This window comes from Vipera ursinii (assembly GCF_947247035.1).
Source record: "Vipera ursinii genome assembly, chromosome: 3".
In the NCBI taxonomy this organism is placed as follows: domain Eukaryota; kingdom Metazoa; phylum Chordata; class Lepidosauria; order Squamata; family Viperidae; genus Vipera; species Vipera ursinii.
Genome location: NC_139516.1, coordinates 185,074,485 through 185,098,012, shown reverse-complemented (window position 1 = coordinate 185,098,012; position 23,528 = coordinate 185,074,485). Strand labels below are relative to the sequence as shown.

The 23,528-nt window shown below is 36.1% G+C and overlaps 1 protein-coding gene across 1 annotated transcript in view; it reads right to left on the bottom strand.

Moving 5' to 3' along the window:
- The window catches only part of CNBD1 (cyclic nucleotide binding domain containing 1), a gene marked incomplete at its 3' end in the record, with an annotated part of 133,334 nt that overhangs the window by 71,825 nt on the left and 37,981 nt on the right, over positions 1-23,528 (bottom strand). The window contains exon 3 of the mRNA XM_083360330.1: positions 3,686-3,831. Within this exon, the coding sequence (XP_083216456.1) occupies positions 3,686-3,831 (146 nt within the window). The remainder of the gene's footprint in view (positions 1-3,685; positions 3,832-23,528) is intronic.

Here is a 23,528-nt window from a genome sequence, read left to right as displayed (position 1 = left end):
TTAAACAACTGCAGCAAAAAAATGTTATCAAATCAGAAGTGATTCATTTAACAACTGCACTGCTTAGAGACATATGTTTCAGTTCTAATTTTAGTCATAAGTCAAGGACTACCTTTATCCAGGTCCAAATCCGTTTTTTTTTTCTTCAAAATACTATCCCTCTACCCTTTCATTTAATTTTGACCAGGCACAACTCAAAAATGACCAAGCCACAAGGCAAAACAAGTCCGTTTTTATTATACATGGATTTTTCATAGTTGAGCACATATAATGTCCAATTTAATTAATGGAATGAAAGGAAATGATCTTGAAAATCTTAAAGACCAAGACCCTGTATAGAACCTTTTTCTGGCCTTCAAACTTCCATATATCTTGGGGGAAGAGGGTGGGAGAGTGAACTAGTAAATACGTTTTTAGGCATATCTGCAATGCAATTTAAAACCACTGTCAATTATGGAGCAACTTTTTGCATATATTTTCTATCTGTTTTCAGAGAGATTCAGAAAGCATCAATAAGAAAAATTGGTGCTTTCAATCTCACACAATTGTCAAAACCACCATTAAACAAAACTAAGACTAAAAACAATTATTGAATAGGAGGATCTTTCTATAAACAAGAAAAGTGGAAGTTGAGGGCAATTCCCAAGGAAGTATATTCTGTACCTTGGAAGTTGGGTGACTGCAGGGTGGTTAAAAAAGTCAAGATGACAGTATCCCAAGCTCCTGTCTAATTTTTTATGTACCTCACTTTCTTTAGTGTGCCAGATGAATGGGTCTGAGAAGGGTCCTCACATCTTTGATGTATAAGTATTTCAAAGCATATAAATCAGGTGGTTTTTATTTTATTTTAAAGAGGTGGACATTCTGTTTTACAAATTGTTAGAGGACATTCTCCATTTGAAGATGTGGGTTTGATTGACCATCTGTTTTACATACAAATGACCACCAACCTTACAGACAGAATAGGCACAAAGGCTTCTCCAACGTGGTAAATTACATTCTTTTTTACTGAAATTATTATAATTATGCATACTTTTTCTCTACACACATCAATTAGCACTAGAAAAGTTTAGATAAATCTCAACTATCCCATTTCCTTTTTCTTGATGCTGCTTTTTCATTTTTCTGGTAAAATAATCAGTGGTTACTTTAAACACACTCAAGCAGGCTCCATGCTACCATTATATTCATCAGGATAGTTTGTCCTTTCACAGATGTGAAAGGTTCATCTTAAACTCTTCATAATAGAAAACACAAAGATGTGCTTATATTTGCTATTATTGCTAAGCAGTGGAAATCTTAAAAGTAACAAGGACATGTCAGTAGTAAAGTCAGCAATGTTAAAACTGTATTCTTAATTCCATCCATGTGAGAGGCTTTTAGAGAATCAGTTTGATGTAGGCTAGTGTTAGGCTAGAAGTGTTAGGCTAGAAGCCAGGAGACCATGAATTCTAGTCTTGCCTTAGGCTAAAGCCAGTTGGTGATCTTGGGCCAGTCAATCTCTTTCTCAATCCTAGAAATAAAGCTATGGGCAATCAGTTCTGGGGAAAAACCTTGCCAAGAAAACTCAGAGACTTGTCCAAGCAGTCACCAGGAGTCAAGATTGACTCAAAGGAGCACACACCCATGAATTTAGATTCAGCAATGACATTATGGATGTCTGCTAGGGACATAGGGGAAGAAAAGGCAAGGAAGGCAAGTACATCTTGACCCAAATACCATGATTTATGTATCTGTGTCAGATGTCGGTATGTAAGTATCTAAAAGCTGGTGTTGGTTCATGTTGGTTCATGACATCCCTATGTTCATGTCATGTATGTCTAATTCTGCATGATATTAGACCTGTCAAGCATATGGATGTTTGATATGCGGGTGCATTTGATTTAACGTATGTGAAGTCTTTGCAATACAATTTTTTTAAAAAAAAAATGAAGTTATTATTGTAGAGTTATATGAGGAAGCAACATCATTACTTTTCATATCTCTAGCCCCCCGACTTGCTTATATAAAATGATCTTGGAAGATTAAAGACACATCAGGCATGCATTATTTTTGTAGTCAGTTTCACTTAGGAAAAAGTCAATCTTGTGTTTATTTTTAGCCTGCCAAATCAGATGAGATTGAAATATTGCTTTACAGGTTCAAAGGACTGGAAAAGATTGCACATTGATGCAGAGCTGCTTTTCCTTTAAAAGCATAATGTGGCAGTCTGAATCATTAAGATTACCTTTTATCTTGTTTGCACATTAATCCTCAACAATTTTAGATCTCATTCTATGCCACCATATTGCAGGTTTTACTGAATATATTAAATCAATAGAGCATCTAATCCAACACAACTGTCCTGGTAGCCAAGATAGTAAACAAGATTTGGATAAAGTTGTTTTGCCAGTTTTCACCCCAATCATTCTAATCACAAGCTTTGACCTTAAAATTGTCCTTTTCATTGTCTTAATTTATGCTAATGTAATTCCTGTCTTCTCAGATTACATCTTAGTCTGTCTATTAATAACATGCCCTTCATTTACAATGTTCTTCTTAGTTGGCTTATATTTGTATTTCAAAGGATCAACACAATAGTTAACTCTTACCAATGAACATATTTGATTGATTCAAATCATGCTTCAAACCCTTCAAAGACTCGTTAAAACTAATTTGTGAGGCATTTTGAAAATAACATTATTTGACATCATGGTAACTAAATGCTGCTTTTCAAATATATCCTCAAAATGTATCATATATACCAGAACACTTTTTAATCTGATTTCCAGTCTTTATTGGAAGACAATTAGCTATGGAGATCTTGTTATCTGACTTCCTGCAGCAAGTCGGGCTGTTTGAGTCTATGGATCCTGCTAATCTCTTGGCAGTCTGTGACACTATCAGCCTCAGCATATTCCAGGATTGTGGTTGTAAATTAAAGATTGGAAGAAGTATGTTTTGGTAGTTCAACTTCTATATGCTGTTTTGGCCCTATACTGGTGACCATTATTTTGTCTTTAGAACTTTTTAACCTATGTATAAAGCCACTGTGGCTGGTTAACAGATGTTCTGGATGTGTTATCATTTCATTTTATGTAGCATCAATATTAGATGCACCTTCAATATATTTGAGAGTGTCATGTAAGGAAGAATGAAAAGTCAGAAAGAAAAAGGAGGATTTGGATAAGGGATGTAAAAGAAGGACAAAAGTTACAATGTTAAAGCAGATTATTTAATAACAAAAGATTCCAGTTTTAGCACTTGAAAAAAAATGCATAATCTAATGGTAAAAAATGACCACCATATCTGCATTTCTCATTAAACGTCTTTTCACATCTATCTTTCTAGCAGAATAATGACATTTTACTTTCCATTATAGAACAGGAGGAAGGAAATAAACTTCAGCACTAAGAGTAGAGATGAAAGGGAATGTCAATGGAACAAGAGAAAAATAAAAGATACCCCCAAAGTGGAATTCATTCTTCAAATGTAATCTTGCATTAAAAAGTTATTTGCTAAAATTGTCTGCGATAGGGGGAAAAAGTAATTACACAACTAATCTAATAAAATAGATTGGTTCAGTTCTTAGTGTAGCTTTGGTTCTAAAATAAAACTGGACTAAAAGTTCCACCATTTCTTATTTTGGCTTACAGTAGCTGGTACCTCTGTTCCTTCAAGAGGTAACCACTCTTTTTTTACCTACCTGTACTTCCCTTCACCCAGTATTCTCTTAGAACTACTTTGCTGATTTCCTTCATCTGTTCTTCAGATAGTTGCTCATTGATATCAGGAATGACTTTCATTATTTTATAGACAGTCTCATGTTCTGCTTCAGTTCTTAGAATAGGCCTGCAGGAAAAAAAACATACATAAAAAATAATAGCACCCCTCTTGTTCTATAGTTGCATAGATGAAAGAATTTGCCCAGATCTGGTAAACTTTAAACTAGGTATCAAGAACTTGTGTCTCTTACTAAACTCACAATTCTTAGCTGCACTAGCTAGAGTGAGGGATACTAACAATAAAAATTCAGCAACATAAGGAGGGCTGGATATTCCTCATCTTGTTTTCTAGAGGTTAGCAAGGAATACAAATATATGTGTGTATATTAGGAGAACTTGATGTGAATAGGGCCAATGTTTAGTTGGGGCATTCTAATTTAATAAACTGGTGTGAGGGAAGAATTAAGTGGTACCTAATTTATTTTTAATTATTTACATCTTTCTACAATGGGTTCTGCAGAGGCTAACTGTTCTGACATCTAAGAAATACCATTGCTATCATGTCTGAGAACAAAGTGCTACTAAAACTTTATTTTATTCCTTATTTTCCCACACACTATGACAGGAATTTAGTATTTTAATCCAAGACTTTCACTAGACTCAAATTGTAACCTGCCTTAGGTAAATATCAGTAATGGCAGTTGTAATCATCCTAGTGACAATAATGTATACAGTAAATATAATATTTGTTTGCTAAATGATTCACTAATTGCAATAATAATCTATTATGTCACACAGAGAGAAAGAGGGAGATAAGAGATTAAGTGGTGTTTTTTTTCCTTTAAAAAATTGCAATCCCCCTATTGTACTATTTTATTATATTGTGGCAAGTAATTTAGATCTAACCCTATCATTCAGGTTTGCAAGTCCCCTCCCCCTTTTTTTAAGTAGCTTTAATAAGTACAATGTAAAGCATTGCAGATGCTTTCAGCTGTTACTGAAAAGCAGGTTAGAAATGCATATATTTATCCTCCAAATCATTCTCAAGCTACCTCCACCACGGAATCCCCAAGTGTGATTTCATACAGCTGAATATAAACCTGGAATACCACAGGGTGATCGTAAGTAGGAAAATAGATGGTCAAAAAGTCACATACCATTTCTTTCCAATCCACCCTTATCACAAAACCAAAATCCCCTTCCCCCTTTTTAATGAAAAAAGATGTAGAAATTTGTGCTGATAAAATGTCACACCAGTATGTGGCGCCTCTTTTTGACAAAGAGAGAAATTGCACCAAAGGAACAATGGGATTCATAATTTACAGTATGTGTGCTTAAAGATGTAACAAACTGAGCCTCTTTGGAAACAATACCATTCAGTAATCATTATGGATGCCAGCAGCCATCAATGCCCAGCTTTCTCACATGCTTATATTATGGGTATACATATCTAGTTGAAGAGAGATTGGAAGAACAAAGATTCATGTTGCTAGTAAAAATCTTCCATTTTGTCTAAAAAAAACCTTGTTTCAAGCAGAATATCAAAATGAAAAAAGTATAGCATAGCAATTTAGTGTTCCAAATTACAGTATTTAGGGCTTTAAACTGGACATTTCTCCAGGAATTCAAAGGAACAGTTTGTACAGTCCACAGTTGCCAAAAAAAGCAGCTTTTGCCACTGTTAATTATAAGCTCTTGAAATGCCACAATGCTTTGCAATTATAGGATATACAACACAAACATGGATTCTACATCACCTGAGGTTCTGAATGCCAGAGGCTAAGCTGGTATTCATATCTACAGTATATATGCAACAACTAAAGTGGTGAGAAATGTTGGTGACAATAATAGAATTTCAACTATAGAATCCTTTTGCAATTCAACAGTAGTTCCAGAGGATTTTAGTTCACTCAAATCATCTCTAACTGAACTGGGGTAAAATTACATATCTCTGTCAGAATGGAGGATATGCAACCAGTATTTCTGGAAGACATTATGTCAACTTTAGAATGAGCATGGCTGCAGCCATTTTTTCCTTCTCGTTTCTAGTTGACACAAAGCACAGAGGGAGGGGGGGGTTGCCAGGTGTTGCGCTAGACAAAACAGACTTTCTCTCTTGGACTTTCTCTCCTGGGAACCAAGGTCATTGGCTACTCCTGAGACTGTGTGCTGGGCGTTTCATGAAAAGCGCACCAACAAGCTGTATGGGGAAACATAGTTGCTTGCATAGCCTTAGGGGTGGGATTTCTTAACTTGGTATCGGGGAATTGTTATGCATCTCTTCAGACTTTGTTTCACGTTTGAAGTGCTGATAGTTTGTATCAATAAACATGTTCTTTGAGGAATTTGCAAGCCTCTGAGTTCTGCTTTATTTGTCTCTATCGGAACCATGACACATAGATCAGTGTTACTCAGCCTTGGCTGCTTGAAGACCTGTGGACTTCAGCTCCCAAAATTCCCTAGCCATCTTTACTGAACAGCTTCAAATTGCCAAGGTTGAGAAATACTAAAGTAGATTAACAGACATTGATTCCAGAATTCCAGAATTATTGTCCTAAAGTCTCCATGGTGAACTGGAAATACATCACCAACAAACTACAAATGATGTTTACTTCCATCATTGCAGTTATCACTTTAACTTATGTTTTTTTTTAAAAAAAAGTTTTGTTATTGTTGCTTACTGACATCTAAAATATATCTTTCTTTTCCTACATCAGCTAGACTGAAAGGTAAATTATAAATGCTAAGAGGCAGGGTAACCAGACACCCCCACCCACCCAGCCACCACCTGGTTGTAATCTATTGAAAACAAAAATTGAATTTGGTTCTTTGCAATCCTACTTTAATATTTAAATAATGATCAGGCTTATGGAAGAAAGAAGCTCCAGATAAGCTGCTCTTTGATTTAGTTGTTTATCCACCTATGGGATTCTGGCAACTCAGACATGGAAGGTATATTTTGGGGATTAGTAATTTTGGAGCACTAGGGGATTTGATACCTAGAGCAGTTTTTCTCAAACTCAGCAACTTTAAGATGGGTGGCCTTCAATTATCAGAATTCTGATTGAGGAATCTTACAGTTGCTGAAGTTGAGAAACACTGCTTTAGAGTATCCTACTCTTCAGTGCAATATATTGCTCCAGATTGATTCCAGGTGACCCAGATTTTCTGAGATAATTCAGCCAAAACCAAAATTACCAAGGAAGATTTTAATTTCTTCAGCAAAGCCATTAAAGAGATAATCTCATAAAGGGCATCCCAATTCACTCAAATGCCCTAATATTCTCCTCCTCTAAATATATCAATCTATATAGATATAGATATAGCAAATATAGCAATTAGATGGCAAAAATCTAATCTTATGGCATTTTATCCTCAGATAAACAGCAGGATGTTGTTAGTTACTGAACTGTCAACAAAAGTGTGAGGCAGCAAAGAAGTAATATACAAAATAGCATCAAAACAAGGAATCTGGCCAATTAATTATGTTATGGAAGTTTTGTCTTAGTATTTGGAACCTGTGGGGGATTGGGTTAAGAAAAACAGGCTTCAGATCAACTTTGGCAAAACTGAATGACTTTGGGTTTTGTGACTTCCAGATCTGGGAATTTATCATTTTTGCTCCTGGAAAGAGTTTGCACTGTCCCAAATAGACCTTGCACAGAATCTAGGATCTTTCTGGACTCACAACTCCTGCTGAAAGAGCAGGTAGCAATCATGGCCTAGAAAACCTTTGCATAAATTGTGCACCAGTCGCATTTGTCCTGAACTGGGAGGCTCTATATTACCCAGAGTTACATCTGTGAGATGGGCAACTATATATTATGAACAATAATCTCATTGATTATTGGTATTTATTTTAACACTTTATTTTGTATATGAATAGATAGAGACATTCTATACGTAATATTTTAATAGAAAGGAATGCCGGTTGAAATGTGTATCCATGATATGAAGGCATTTATATAATATAACCAGGTGGAAATAATTTAAAGTGAAAATGAAGGAAACATTTTGTAAAATTAAAGTGAACTATAAAATAACTCAAACTACACTAAGATATAAAAATCTACTAAACTCCATGCTTTTATTAAAATATAGAATAAAATATTCATGAATACGGTTTAAAATGCCAGCAGACATTTTTATTGCAATATTATACAATTATATTTGACTCTAAATGGTTGGTGAGGTATTAAAAATCTCTAGCTTTGCAGCAATAGAATATGCGCTGAGCCACAAAACCATGTTAAACATCTGATCTAAATTGTATTTGACTAGTACACTTTGGAAACTGTCAACTATTATTCACACATTAGTGGTGGTTTGAATGGTATTAGGCTTGACTCATAAGTATGCAGCAATGACATTTTAGATTTTTCCTAGTTGTTAAAAAAGATTCGTGCAGCTCAGCCTGCATTGTAAGTTTAATGGGCTTGCTTCCAAATAAGTATTGGATAATCATAATACAAACATAGGCATTTTTATTTACGAGATTAAAATTATACAGGAATGTAAAAGCCACTTCTTAAGATAAAACCTTAAGAAAACAATATACAGAAAAAATCCTACTGTATGATAATTTTATAAGATACAGGAGATGGATGCAAAAGAGGCGTGTTGCAGATCACAATAGACAAGAAATATTTATCTGTGTATATTCAGTCTTCAATCTATATATATTCAATCAGTCTTCAATCAGTGATGCTGAATGCTTTACAAAAGGTTGCATAGAGTCAAAAAGAAAAGAAAGAGACTCTAAACATTAAAAGGTGACTAATTTGAGAGGGGAACAATAATTCTGCATTATTGCTGGCAGTTAGTGGGAGCCCATATCATTCTAGCTCAGAGACTGTTGAATGCTTTCCTAGGGGCCCATAGGGTGAGGGTCATATAAACCTTCGAGGGGATAGCAATAGCAATAGCATTTAGACTTATATACCACTTCACAATACTTTACAGCCCTCTCTGAGTGGTTTACAGAGTCAGCATATTACCCCGAACAATCTAAGTCCTCATTTTACCAACCTTGGAAGGATAGAAGATAGAACTTTGAGCTGGTGATACTCAAACTGCTGAACTGCTAGCAGTCAGCAGAATTAGCCTGCAATACTGCATTCTAACCACTGTCCCACCATGGCTCTTGGATACTATTCCATTGGGCAAATGCAGCAACAGAGAAGGCACTTCATCTTATTTGCACAAAGTGGCATTATTTAAATGATGGGATCTGGAGTATACCAACCCCCTTGAATCTTTGTGGCTGGCCAGAAACAACTGAGAAGCAGTCTCAAATCCAACAGAGGAATTTTGGAACCATGGCTGGACACTGTTTTTGAGAGGGCCTATGATCTCTGATCCAGATCTTAGATATTAAACATGATCACAAGAGTAAAAGAGATTGTTAAACTATTCTGGGGTCAAATAATTTAAGATATTAAATTTTAACAGTAGAACTTTGAATTAGGCTAGAAATGCAACGAGACAGTTCAATTAACTTAAAAGAATGCTTCATGTTTAGAATTTTTAAATCTAATGATAATCTAGGTGGCTAAAGTTTTTGCAAGGCAGCAAGAAGCAAAAGATACATTGCTCTAACCTAATTTTTAAAAGGCTCTTAATAAGCTTAGAAGCTTGAAATCATAGAATACCCTGACAATATAGATGGTGTTGACTTTAAGTATATTCTTGAGCTACATACCTGCTCCATTAGAACCAGGACGTCATGCAAACCAAGATACCTCCCAACCTAGAATTTTATCTAAGAAAGATGCAGCTTTCCTCCCCTCAATCATCTCTGTAGCATAGACTGCATATGCTACAATTCAAATATAGAAAAGAGTCACAGCTTAGCAGAATCCTTCAAATGACCTGAGAATCTACTATAGATTTTTCATAGAATACTTGTAAGATAAATCCATCCATTCTATACAAAGTTCTGATAATAAATTCTATTGCGGTCTGCTATGATCATTCAGAGTACAAGGAAATTCAAAAGCCATTCAAAAAACTGCACTTCAAGGTGAAACATATCATGGACAAGAATGGAGGTGGTACACTACTCATGAAAAGATTGGGAATGTGTCCCATTAGTCCTTCTCTGGAGAAGACTTTAATGCTGAGAAGAGGTCCACCAGCAACAATGTGATACTCAGTTATAGAAGTGATGAGTACACCACTGGAAGACCCAAAAGGCTAGGTTAGGGTGAGATTCAAGGTGATGGTGATGACCTATAAAGCCCTAAATGGCATGGGCCTGGATTATCTGAGGGAGCACCTGCTGCCAGCGTCAATTTCCCACCGTCCTGTGTGCTCCCACAGGGAGGGCATCCTCAGGGTACCGCCGGTCAAGGATTGCCGACGGGCGATCCCCAGGGGGAGGGCATTCTCTGTGGGTGCTCCTGCCCTATGGAATCAACTGCTAACGGAACTCCGGACTGCCCCCGACCTTCGTTCATTTCGCCGTGACCTAAAAACCTGGCTCTTTGAGCTATCTGGTCTGGACTGAGGGGTTTAATGTTTTTAAATTGTGATTTTAATTTTTTGCGGCTAGACTTAATTTAATTTTAATTTTATATTGTATTGTTTTTAAATTTTGCCTTGTAAACTACCCTGAGTCCTTTGGGAGTAGGGCGGTATATAAACCGAATAAATAAATAAATAAATAAATAAATAAATAAATAAATATTGTCATGGGGAAAAATCTACCTATGTGATCTCAAACTGTCAACAACAATTGGATGGCACATAACCAATCAATCCATGAATCCCATTAGTCCTTACACATTTTGAACTCCAATGTGTTCAGAGTGAATGCCCAAAAAGTTTCTGGCTGTCACTAATCCAAAGCATAGGGTGCTTTGGTATACTGTATAAAGATATTCATCCAGCTGTGGCATTCAAATATGTGAACAACCAGTTCTCTGTGTGGATACTGCCTCCGGAAGTCCATTCTGGGCCTGGGCAACAAAAAATTAGCTACCAGTTCTGCCAAACTGGTGCGAACAGGTTGAATCCCATCACTGTATTCATCCTATAGTAATCAACATCTGCATTCCTTTCTACAGATGTGGCAGCTCTCACTGATCCCTAGTAATAACTGGTAGGTACTCATTTATGAAATAGATGCACATATGCCATTCATTAAGCAGCATTTTATAATGCATGAACCAGGCAAATCATTTTTCCACCTATAGTCTAATTATATGTTTATTATGATTTTTTAAAAGATTGTAATGAAAGAATTCTAATCAGAAAATTCTAATTAAGTGAAAATCACTCTCGTATTTTGCAATTTTATGATCTAAATTATTACTACTGTGTGTAATTATAAAGATTTAAAATAACCTCTCCTGTATTATGAAACAGTTCTGAAGCATTCACATTAGTTAGAAGCAGCAAAGAATAATTATTATCAGTGTAAACTGACACTAGGATTAATTTAGAAAGGTGTCATAGTCAAGTTCCTATTGTTTTGTGACAACTATAATTGGACTTCTATTTCACCTTATGTATAGGAGATTCTCAGATGATTTGCAGAGGCTATAAAAGAAATATCTCTTTTCAGATTTTGTAACCTTCTGACTTCTCCTATGTTTTTGACATCAATCTTGTGTATCATTTGGAGAATGTCTTCATAAAACCGGCAAAGTCTATATGGCTAAAAACTGTCCTTGGCTGGTTCATTTCTTTTTGCATTCATTTTATTTAAATATGGAACAGTGATCTTGAGTCCTACATACAGTATGTTGTGAAATAATACTATTGCAAAACTTTGTCACAATTAGTTTCTTCTCTGTCCCTTTGTGACAAAAAAATAATAATAGGATGTCTCTGACACTCAAAAGATTATAAAAATCTTTAAATGCTTGGAAAAATAAATGTACTTACATAACATAATGTCATAGGACCTGAGAGCCTTTAAAAGAAAGTAATTCTGCAAATAGGTCGAGAAAAATTTCCCACCGAAAAAGCCCTCAGCTCCAGAATGCTTCTGATCTATAGCCCAGAAATGTATAATAAAAATATTGGCACTGCTGCTGCTCTTATACAACTTCATACCATCAATCTTCTGAATGTACAATTTCCACACAAAATGCTGGTGCTTTTGCTTAATCAGGAAGTTGTACAATGCTTCCTGGTATCTGACCTACGTTCTAATGTAGTCCAGGGAGGAAGTATAAATCAAGGGAAATTAAGCTGGGAAAGGTACCGAAAGGGAAAGTGGGGGGAAGGGACATAAGTAAACAAGCCCTAAAAAGTCAAGGACAGAAACTCAAGGAAGTAAAAGAGGATGTGTGAAACCTAGCTGAGATATTGAAGAACAACCGTATTAATCTGTTTTTACAAATATATCAATCTACTCCTCTTATAGAAGAATGGCAAACCACTTCCAAAGTCTTGGCAAGAAAACTGCAAGGATGTATCCAGGCACTTGCCAGAGTCAACATTGATTCAAACACACACACACAAACACTCTTCATGCACCTGCCTAACACTACTTCCAATACAAAAAGAGTGTCTGTTGTTCAGGAATATTCTTGTACTTCCATGGAATCCAGAAACTAACTCAACATTCAACAACCTTCCTGTATTTTGGTCAGTCCCTTTCTTAAATCCAGGTTACAATGCTGTTTGCCTACCCGATCTTTTCCTTGACATAATGTAAACATAATGAAGATGTATAGTTTATTTTAAAGCTGTATGATTTTCTAGATTTGCAGAAAAGATGGGAGGTGAGGGATGTTCTCTTTAATGGAGGAACCAGAACATGCCACAACTATTTATTTTCTTCCACTTCCCTGAAACAGCACCAGATCTAACCACTTGAAAATGTTCTCTAAAAATAGCAGCTGCTATTTATGATGATACGTGGCCACGAGCAGAATTAAATATGCAAGGGATTTCTTTGACAGAGTTCACAGGAATATGGTATTTGCAATCATCACATGTTGGGCAGGAAAGAAAACAGCACATTGCAACAAAAAATTCTGCATTCTGTCATAGCTATGTGTATTGTAAATCCAATATGATAAAACTAATAAGATTTATCTAATGATAACTATGATATGATATATCTATCATAACATAAATCTAATGATAAATCTATGATATGATAAATCTAATAGGTGTCTTAGAAGGTGCACATTTGCAAATGGACCAAACAACTAAGAAAGAACTAAGAATGGGTGAATAGTTATGACTACTCTTCTTATGCACAGTAGCTTGCTTAATAGCCCTGTTTTATTTTTGGGTATTTATTGTTTTATTTTGTGTTTCTTACAGCACTTGTCTTCCATTCCTGCCTCTTTCTACTCTTCCTCTCTCTTGCAAGCAAAATATAGGGCTGCATGTGGCTTCTCCCTATCCTTCCAGTTTAAGTCTTCTGAGACAGCAGGGAGCCAACTAGGTCATGCTCCCTGAACACATTTAAATGTGAATTGATAGGGAAACTAGGCCAGTCTGTTCCAAAGAAACCTCAGCAAAGACCACACAACGGTTCAAGGATGAAATGCTTACTATGAATAATAAACTTCAGCATAGTAGTGCCCTGAAGGCAACCTTCATTTCCAAGCCACATTTCCAAAAATACATTGATAAATGAGAGAATTCAGAGGAGGAAGAGGCCTATAATGACTAGGTTATGAAGACAGAACTGTAATACACGTATAACCAGGCTATCTGACACTAAAAGGAACTTTTTGTTAAATAAATGCCTACATATTCTCATCACTGTAATCTTCCAGGAAGTCATTTCACATGACCCTTCAGTGACCCACATGACTATTCCTAATTTAAAGAGACACTATGAGGACTATTTCTATTATTGGATGATGATGCTGTAAAAACATTCAGCAGCTGGGTGTAAAGAAGATTCTAGACTGGGTTCAATAGTAATTGCACAGTTCGTTTTGTTTGTTTGTTTGCTCTTTTGCTAAGATCAGATTTTATTATGTATAATTCAGGCCATAATTCATCCATCATTTGTCTGATTTGTTGGGGCACAGTATGTTAAGACTTTTGGTTTGCTGACTCAGATCAGGGGTTTATAATATTACAGTATGTGAACCTAACTTTCTTTGGTCTTGCACTCGTACATGATTCTTTTTCTTTATTTTTTTATTTATGAAATGTATAGGCCACCCCACTGGTGGGATTCAGCCAGTAACCGGTAGCTAATTTTTTGTTGCCCAGGCCCAGAATGGACTTCCAGAAGCGGCATCCATGCAGAGAACTGGTTGTTCACAGATTTGAATCCCACCACTGGGCCACCCCATTATGTTACAACTCTGAGCTACTTATAAAGTATAACCAAAAATTCTAAAAAAGGCAGAAATCATGGAAATCTGGGGGTGGGAGAATCCAATCGTTTAAAACCAGAAGACCATACATGTATCCATACTAACCCAGCACCTGGGGATAAGGTTAGATTTTAATCGAACATTTAAATAAGGCCAGGGTGCAAGAATACATACTGTATCTCAAGGGACATGGTGTTCCAGAGGGCAGGTGTCATGACAGAAAAGATGAGTTTCCTGGGCCTCGCCAGATGGCATTATTTAATTGATGGGACCCAGAGCATGTTGATGTAATCACAACAATAGGAATGGGGAAAAAACAACAGGGGAAACTTAGCTTCCTACTTATTTAATTCTTTGTATCCACTTTTCTGATTCTTCTTGATCAAGAAGAAGCATAATCTCAGACAGAGCTTGTCTGGATGGCTCCATTGTTAAGGTCAGCATTTTTTCAGTTATGGTGGTATTTTGTTTTTTAGGAATTTATTGCTATGTTTTTTTTATATTTGTATTTTCTGTTTTCATAATTGTTTTCTTTTAGCTATTATTGCACGCTTCGTAGAGTTGCCTTTAGTGAGATGGGCAGTTATATCAAGTTTATTAATTAATTAATAGAATCTTCATTCTAAAATAATAGGAACTTCTAGGAATGAATTGAGTTAGTTTTTCAGTTACCTGCTTGATTCCAAGTTACACTTTGCCCATCCTATAAGTATCAATAGCTCATACTGGGACAGAACAGTCTAGAAATCTGTATCATGTAATATTATTTGGGAAATGAAGAAAACTGAATACAGAGTGCAATTTATAATAGTACATTACATGATGACACAGATGTCTTTATTCAGGTAAATTGTTAATGCATGGGATTTTAATTCACCCAGAGTCTGGAACATGAGAATAGTTGATTGAAATATACTTGTGTCTGGTTCTGGAAAGAAATTGCAATTTGAGTTATACATGTGTATCATTTAATAGGAGTAATGTGAAAATAACTTTTTTAATAAAGTGGTACTATGTTATAATGTGCCAACTAGACTTCAGAAAGTATATGAATTACATCATTTGGCTTTTCATAGGAGACAGGAAATAAGCCAAATAAGAGAATTTAAATTAAAACCATAGTTGTCTTTGGAGATACAGCATGTCCAGAAGATTGGAAGATTAGAGGAGGGAAAGAAGGAAACTGTTAAGAACTTTTAGATAGCCAAATTTTTGTAGTAGAAGACAGCATATAACGTGTAATCAATATGACCTAAGCTTCACTATTTTTTTCCTGAAAATATGCTTCCTGGTATGTTTCAGACTTCCTCAGTCTATGACCAAAGAGGTCAAAATAAGATCATCTCACCTGATTAACATCAGTTATTTCTCATAAAGGTAAAGGTTCCCCCACACATGCATGCTAGTCGTTTCCGACTCTAGGGGCCGGTGCTCATCTCCGTTTCATAGCCGAAGAGCCAGCGCTTGTCCGAGGACGTCTCCGTGGTCATGTGGCCGGCATGACTAGACGCCAAAGGCGCACGGAACACTGTTACCTTCCCACTGTAGTGGTCCCTATTTTTCTACTTGCATTTTTACGTGCTTTCGAACTGCTAGGTTGGCAGAAGCTGGGACGAGTAACAGGCGCTCACTCTGTTACATGGCACTCGGGATTCGACCCGCCAAACTGCTGACCTTCTGATCAACAAGCTCAGCATCCTAATCCACCGAGCCACTGCGTCCCTCTTATTTCTCATACACACTCATAAATCATAGGCTGCTGGATTCTTGGAGCAGTGGAAAAGAACAGATTATTATTCCATTATTTCACTGTATTCATGTGGATTTGGCATCAGAAAATTTTAATGAAGGGATACTGAATTAGATTGATACTCAGTCCAAGAAAGTTGTCCTTAACCAACAACAATAACCGCTCCTGATTTACAGGATCCAGTTGAGATTTGGAACAGCATGTTTCCTATTTAGGAAATATTACTGTTTCCATTGCTAACAGATTTTTTATTACGGCTGAAGTTAAACAGTGAAATGTGATATGCAACTATGAATCCTATAACTGTATTTGCAGAACTTACTATGGCAAAACCACTTTTCCATCTGTGTATATGTGTTTGTATAGGTAGAGAGAAAGAAAGAAACATATTTGAATGCTCAATGATTATGCAAAAGTATATGTGTGTGCTGGTGTCTGCACTCTTCGAACACCATGCAGTAATTATTTCAGTATCACTGTTCCAATGTTCAGGATTTGGATCAAATAAAAAGCTACCATATTGTACTATAATTTTATCTTTTCTATTCGGCAGGCAAGCATTAAAAACAGACCTACCCCTCATTCTATCCTTGTAACACTGATGAATGCACAGTTAGTATGTGCTCTAGTGACTAAATTAGGGATTTCAAGGAGTGTTGCTTACACAGGTGTAAATGGAGTAAAGTAAAATTGATTGAAAAACATTGTTCTGAATACAGTTCATATGACTGATACCTTTTGGGTTGTGTTTTTCCCCTATATTTTCCCTATCAAGTAAAAGATTTGTAGGCATTAGAAGTTGCATCTAAGGCATTTCAAGCAGGCATGTGGCCCTATGGCCTTAGATGGTACACCATTCTGCCATTCTAGCTTAAGAAGATTGGCTTTCTTCAGAGGGCAAGTGTGGGAGAGCGGGAAAGAAAAGAAATGTCATTATATTACATTTCCCAGCCTCATAACAAGAAGACTAATCCTGAAACTGCATTGGCAGAAAAAAAATCACAATGCTTCTGTTCTGTACCACACTAAGGACCAATTGTACTATTATGACATTTTTGTATCTATTCTTTACTTAGTCAAGAGTTTGCACTTGCCCTTAGCTATATTTTCCTTTTGTCCACCTCTTGCAATCTGCAAGACATTCTGACAACTGCTGAAGATTAACCATAAAACTCTAAGAACTCACTTGGGATTTTTGATGTTATACAAGTTTGTCTCAGTATCTGTGTCTTAACAAAGAAGTATGTAGGATAATTGCTATGGCTCCCTATACTGTCTCCTACATAGCTCCTGCTCCTTAATGCTATTTTTTACTTTTAATTGGATTGATAAGGAATTTTCCTATGTCAAACATATTTGATGTTTAGTATGAGTGAACAAGAAGTGTGACTATGAGATCTTAAGATCATTTTTGGTGACCTTCAAATCTCTTCATTACTATGTGGCTGTGTATTCCAAATCAGATGTGGTTGGTACCAAAATTTGACAGCATGATATTAATAGCATTCAGAACTTTTTCATAATGCTTTTAAAGCCTAAAATGCACTGTAAAAGCATGTGTTTTCTCCATTTGAGGGACTAATTATTATTGGTCCAACTCTGCCTTTCTGGACTTTCCATGGTAATAATCGCCCACCTTGCCTATAAAGAAGGTAACATAAATAGCTAGATTACATGTTCCTTTTCATTAGAACTTTCTATTCCCAAAGATCTTCAGTAGAGTAACTCTTCCTGTCCATGCAGACAGTTAATAATTGGTGAAACAGGTTAGGAAGTGACCATTGTCACACATAATCCATCATATGTTAGGTGTGCCTTCTTTAGACTATCATATGTTAGAAGATATCAGAAGATATTATGTCAGAATCAGAAGATATTATGAGAAGATATTAGAATCTTCACATATGTGTGGGGGGGGGCAGCCATCAGAAGATATTATGTGTTTGTTGCACATTTAATGTAATCCACAAAATGTTATCCCTGGTTTGGATGCATTTAAGTGTTAAAACCCTGGGAATTTATTTACTTGCCGACCAAATTCTTTCCTAAATTTCCAGATCACATATTATAAGCATAGTATATTAATACCTACTATATAAAGCATGCAATTCCATACCAATAAAGCCTGTTCACAAATTATCATAATTTTAAAGACGTAAGAACAAAATGTGTTACTTTAATACTCTTCCAAATATTGTACTTAATTTGAAATAGATTTAAAAGTATGTGATTCCATTGGCAGATAAAAGAGCCCTAATATTTTATATCTTTTGCATTCCTGTTTGGGTTGTGGTATTTTAATTGCTATGTAATTTCTTGTTTTAATAGTCCCAAAATTAAATTTTTAATCCTAACTTACATGGTCCATAAAACCTCTGTAAGATTAAGCCATTGTTTCAGAATTGTTATGGTGTCATGGTTCCGACAAATGAAATTCTTCAAAGAACTTCAAGGCATTGTTTACCTTAAAGAACCTTTATTCGAGTAGCATAGCTTCGGCACATACATGGTCAAAGCCAAAATCTTAATTGAGTCCTTCGGGAGAAGGGCGGTATACAAATAAAATCAATTAATTAATTAATTAATTAATTAATTAATTAATTAATTCTCCTCCCCTTAGCACATGGTATCAAATAAAATTCCCTCCTCTAATTAGCAGTCATAAATCACATTCTCCAATTAGTTTGAATTGCAGATTTTCCCCCCTGTTCTCCAACCCCCATCTCTTATCATCTCTTATTTCAAAAGCCCCTGAGTTCATACACTTTTACAATGTTGTCATGTCTAACTAACTCCCATCACATTCCTCCTCCCCACCCCCATTCCCACTATCATCTAATTCTAAGAAGAAAGCATAGGAAAGAAAAACATCTCCATAAGTTGTCAAAGCAAGAACATCCGGTATTAGCAGCGTTGACATATGGCACAGCTATAACCTCTTCACCTTGTAAATCTCACAAATTTCAAAAGATAGTATCAAACTATATTTTCCAGAACATTTTAGAATTATTTAGAATAATTCTGAGTCTAACTATGATTCATTCACTTGAAGGCCATCCTTTGACAGTTACAAAGTACAGTGGTGGAAAGAAAAAAAAGCAACAACAATGCCATCACATTTTAAACAGAAGAATGCTGTATTTATGTTAAATAGAATGAACTTGGGACATATATTAAAAATAGCAAAATAAAATAAGAAAATATTTTATAAAAACAAAAGAATAACAAAAAAAATCAACACTACAATCTTATACATGCCTATTTAGAAACCAGTTATATTCCATTCAGTGAGTTTTACATTAAGAGTAATAAGAAGAGAATTTAGCATACTGTAAATTATCTGAGCAATGAACCCAGACCAATTTAAGACTATCTAGTTTTACAAGATCCCTTACAGAAATTCTTAGGAGCCAGATTCATTTTCCTAAAGTAAATTTGGTCCATTGCTCTCAATGCCTATACAATTGGATCATAACAGAATTAAGGACACAAACAATATTCCATTCAATGATACCACCATATTATTCAATTGACCAATATTTTAAGCATATATCTTCATAACAAAAAAAAATTCCTGTTGTTCCATGCCCCTTCCATACATAGCCCAATGGAATGTATGAAATCTTTAATAAATAAGGATCTGGACTTTCTTTTTTAAATGAATACACATCTTTAATGAAAATTTAAAACTATGTAAGACTTCTCCATATTTTGAAAGATTAATTGATTATATGCCATCAAATCATTTTTGACTCCTAGTGACCACATAGATACATTTTGTCCACGACTATCTATGCTTAACCTGTTCCTTCTAGTCTCTCAATAGAGTACTTATTATCATTGTGACTGAGTCCATCCATTTTGCTCTTCATTCTCCTCTTCTTTTCTTTCCTTCAACCTTTCCCAGCATTAGAGTACTGAGTCTTCACATAATGTGTCCAAAGTAGTATAATTTCAGTCTGGTCATTTGTTCCTTAATATAAACTGTGGCTTGATTTCTTCATTGATCCATTGGTTTGTTTCCTTGGTTGTCCACAGTATTCTCAGGAGTCTTCTCCAATATCAAAATTCAAAGGCATCAATACTCTTCCTATCCTACTTCTTTAAAATTTGAAACAAATAGTGATCAAATATAACTATCTGAGATTACAGACCATTCTAAGGCATAAATCATTATTTATAGCTCACAAGGGCTTGGCAGATTATGCTAAACCAAAACCCAAAAATTCACATTATGTCTTAGTGTGGCATGTGAACTCTGACAAAAGGTAGGAATCTCTTTCTTCGCCTGCTCAAATCCTAATATGGACTAATTTACCATATTCAGCCTGCAGCAGCAGGAAACATGAGAGAAGACTCAACCTCATTTGCATGACTAAGATGTAGTGAAAATAATGAACTCCTCTGGTTAACTGATTCTTCAGGAAAATGTCTTAGGCCAGAGAAGAAGAAAAAATAGAGTTAATATAAACATTTCACCCACAATACGATGTTAAAGAAAAGAAGTGAAGAAAATAAGTCTATGATTTATTTTCTCCATCTTCATTAAGGGTGATTTTAAGTAGAAGAAGTTGCATTAAAAAAAATCAGAGCACATTATTGAAATGCTGAATGTGGCTTCCAAGAAGAGAAAATAAATGCATAAGCAACCTCTTCACAGCCAGAGATTCGGTAATGACAAGTATGTGTTGTCAAATGAAGACATTTTTCTTATAAATTGTATCAATAGAAGAGAAATTGTCTGTATTTTTAGGCACAATTCAGGGTGACTTTTTTAAAATTTCAAAAACGATACAGTTCATTGCTTAAAAACCATAAAAGATTATTATTTGTTTTTACTTCCTTTCTTAGGCTTTTAACAACAGCCTTTTTTAAAAAAAAATGGTATTTCTCTTAGCAAAGAAATAATGATGTTAAACATGTTGTGATTTTTGTATCTGTTTGTAAGTGAACCTTAAGAAGACAGTTCTGGAAATGAAGAAGCTTCTATTGTCTTTGCTATTCACTTATACAGTATCACCCTCCAAGGGGTCCAATTTATAGACCTCTTTTGAAGGTACCCTTAAGGTAAAACTTTGTAAACTATCTGGGACAGCAGTTAGTTGGTTTCTCATGGAATATATTATATGCCTGCCACAGTCACCACATAGAGAAAGACTCAATATTAAGAGTTCCTCCTTCCACCCCATTTAGAAAAACTCATTTTGGAATATTTATTTATTATTTATTAATTTAATTTGTATACCGCCCTTCTCCCAAAGGACTCAGGGCGGTGCCCCAGAGAATACATTGAATATCTTGTGCCCCAGAATATCTTGTGCCCCAGAATATCTTGTGCCCCAGAAAATACATTGTTCTTTCAGCAATGTTGCTCTTCAGAACTCACTTAATATCTTTTTCTGAGGATTTCTCAGAGTGAGGCACTTAATAGGAAGAGCTTCCCTGGAAGATTTAGAAGAATTATTCTCACAGGGACTTTATTGCTTGAATAATCTCAGAAGTGAGCACATAGTCTTTCTGAAAATCTGGTCCTATAACACATGATTCACAATAAGTGAGGGTCTGCTCAGGGTCCCACCGGTAAGAGATTGCAGGTGGGTGACACCCAGGGATAGGGCCTTCTCAGTGGGGGCGCCTGCCCTCTGGAACCAGCTGCCAGTGGAGCTGAGGACTGCCCCCGACCTCCGTTCATTCTGCCGGGGCCTGAAGACCTGGCTCTTCGAGCTCTCGGGCCCAGGCTGAGGAGTAATTTATTTTAATCGGGGTTTTAATTGCACAGGGTTAGTTTAATCTTTTTTAAATTGGTTTTAACTTTTGTATTGTTGGTTTTTAATTCCCTGTAAACCGCCCTGAGTCCTCAGGGAAAGGGCAGTATATAAATGTAATAAAATAAATAAATAAAATAAAGTGTGCATAACTGTAAAAATAAAATCTCTACACAGGCCTGGTAGCTTCAGTGAGATGCTATGATAATTTTCTTAACATCAGTACAGAAATAGGTTGCCACTGTTTCTTTCCAGAGTAAGTGTCATGGTTCTGATGGTGAAACCAACAAAATCAAAACTCTGAGGTTATAGATTTCTTCAAAGAACATGTTTATTGGTTACAAAATATTGGTATGGTCAAAAGTGAAACCAAGTCTGAAATTCCCTCCAAAGAGTTACACTATTACAAACTTCCTACCCGAGTACTATGAAATCAGCTATGTTCCCCAGTCGAATAATTTGGCTGGCTTTCTAACAAAATACCCGACCCACTAAGCTAATTAATAGAATGACCTTGGTTCCCACGGGAGCCAGAATTGTTTAGACTAGCAAAAATACTCCGTACCCCTTCCATTTCTTGTGGCAACCTAGAACAACCAAGATGGCTTCAGCCAGGTTCGTTATAGAACTGACAAGTAGGTTGATTATTTATTTTACTTTCCAATCTACATGTTAAATTCCCTTGTATTCTCTGGAGATCAAACTGAATTTTAGCTTCCTGGTCAAGTTTAGTCATTGTTGCCAGGAGCTGAGGCCAAATCTGAGTATCTGTGTACCTTTGAGTCAAGTTCCTGCAATAATAATGAAAAAAAACTTCTTTCAACATGTAAAAAACAAGATAAAAGTTAAGCAAATGATTATCACATTAGTGGGAGAAAATGGCAAGTAGGTGACAAGCAACAGGGAGAAAGCAGAACTACTTAACTTTTTTTTGCAGCCCCCCCCAAAAAAAAGTTCAATCAGACTTTCTAATTTCTTGAGATCTTGCGAACCAGTTTACTGGTACTGTGGGTCAGATCCCCCCTCCCACATAGGCTTTGCCTTGTCACAGGCAGGCCGTCCATACAAGCCCTTAAGTAGGGCTTACTTTCAGGGGGAGGGATTATATTAGGCCCACCCCAAAAAAATCAGCTGGGCCTTACATTCGAGGGTGGGTTTACTTTCGGGGAAACACAGTACTACTGGCAATACAAGCACCCCTTGACTATCATGAAAAACTTAGTATCCTGGTTCCCAGCTAAAACAATAGTAGCCCCATTACAAATCTAGGGAATATGAAAATATTTGTAGTTTCTAATGTAAGGAAGACGAGATCAACCCTGACTGCTCTTTAGAAGGCCAGATCCTGAAGCTAAAACTCAAATACTTTGGCCACCTAATGAGAAGGAAGGACTCACTGGAGAAGAGCCTAATGCTGGGAAAGATTGAGAGCAATAGGAGAAGGGGACGACAGAGAATGAGGTGGCTGGATGGAGTCACTGAAGCAGTAGGCGTGAGCTTAAATGGACTCCAGAAGATGGTAGAGGACAGGAAGGCCTGGAGGAACGTTGTCCATAGGGTCGCGATGAGTCGGACACGACTTTGCAGCTAACAACAACAATGTATAGAAGTGGTATAACTCAGGTTAGGATGGGCAAACATCCAGTTTTATTCCAAACACTCCAAATGTTTTAAAGTTTGCCCTCTGTCCATTTCCATCCCTGGCTGACTCGTTTTTTGTCCTCTTTGGAGGAAGATCTGCTCTGCTTTTCTCTCCTCTCCTACAAGGCAGAGGACTGTAAAAAAAAACCAAAGGACAGGATATGGGAGAAAAATGTTGGGTGTTTTCTGCATTTGTTTGTTGCCATCTTGTAGTCATTTGTTTTCCCAAAGGATTCTAAATGAAAAAAAATGATGAACAAAATGCTGAAAAACGAGAATATGTTATTTAACTGCTTGTTTAAGAAATATGAATAGATGTTCAGATTGTCTTAGATCTCTCTACCAAACCACTAGTGTTGCCCTAATA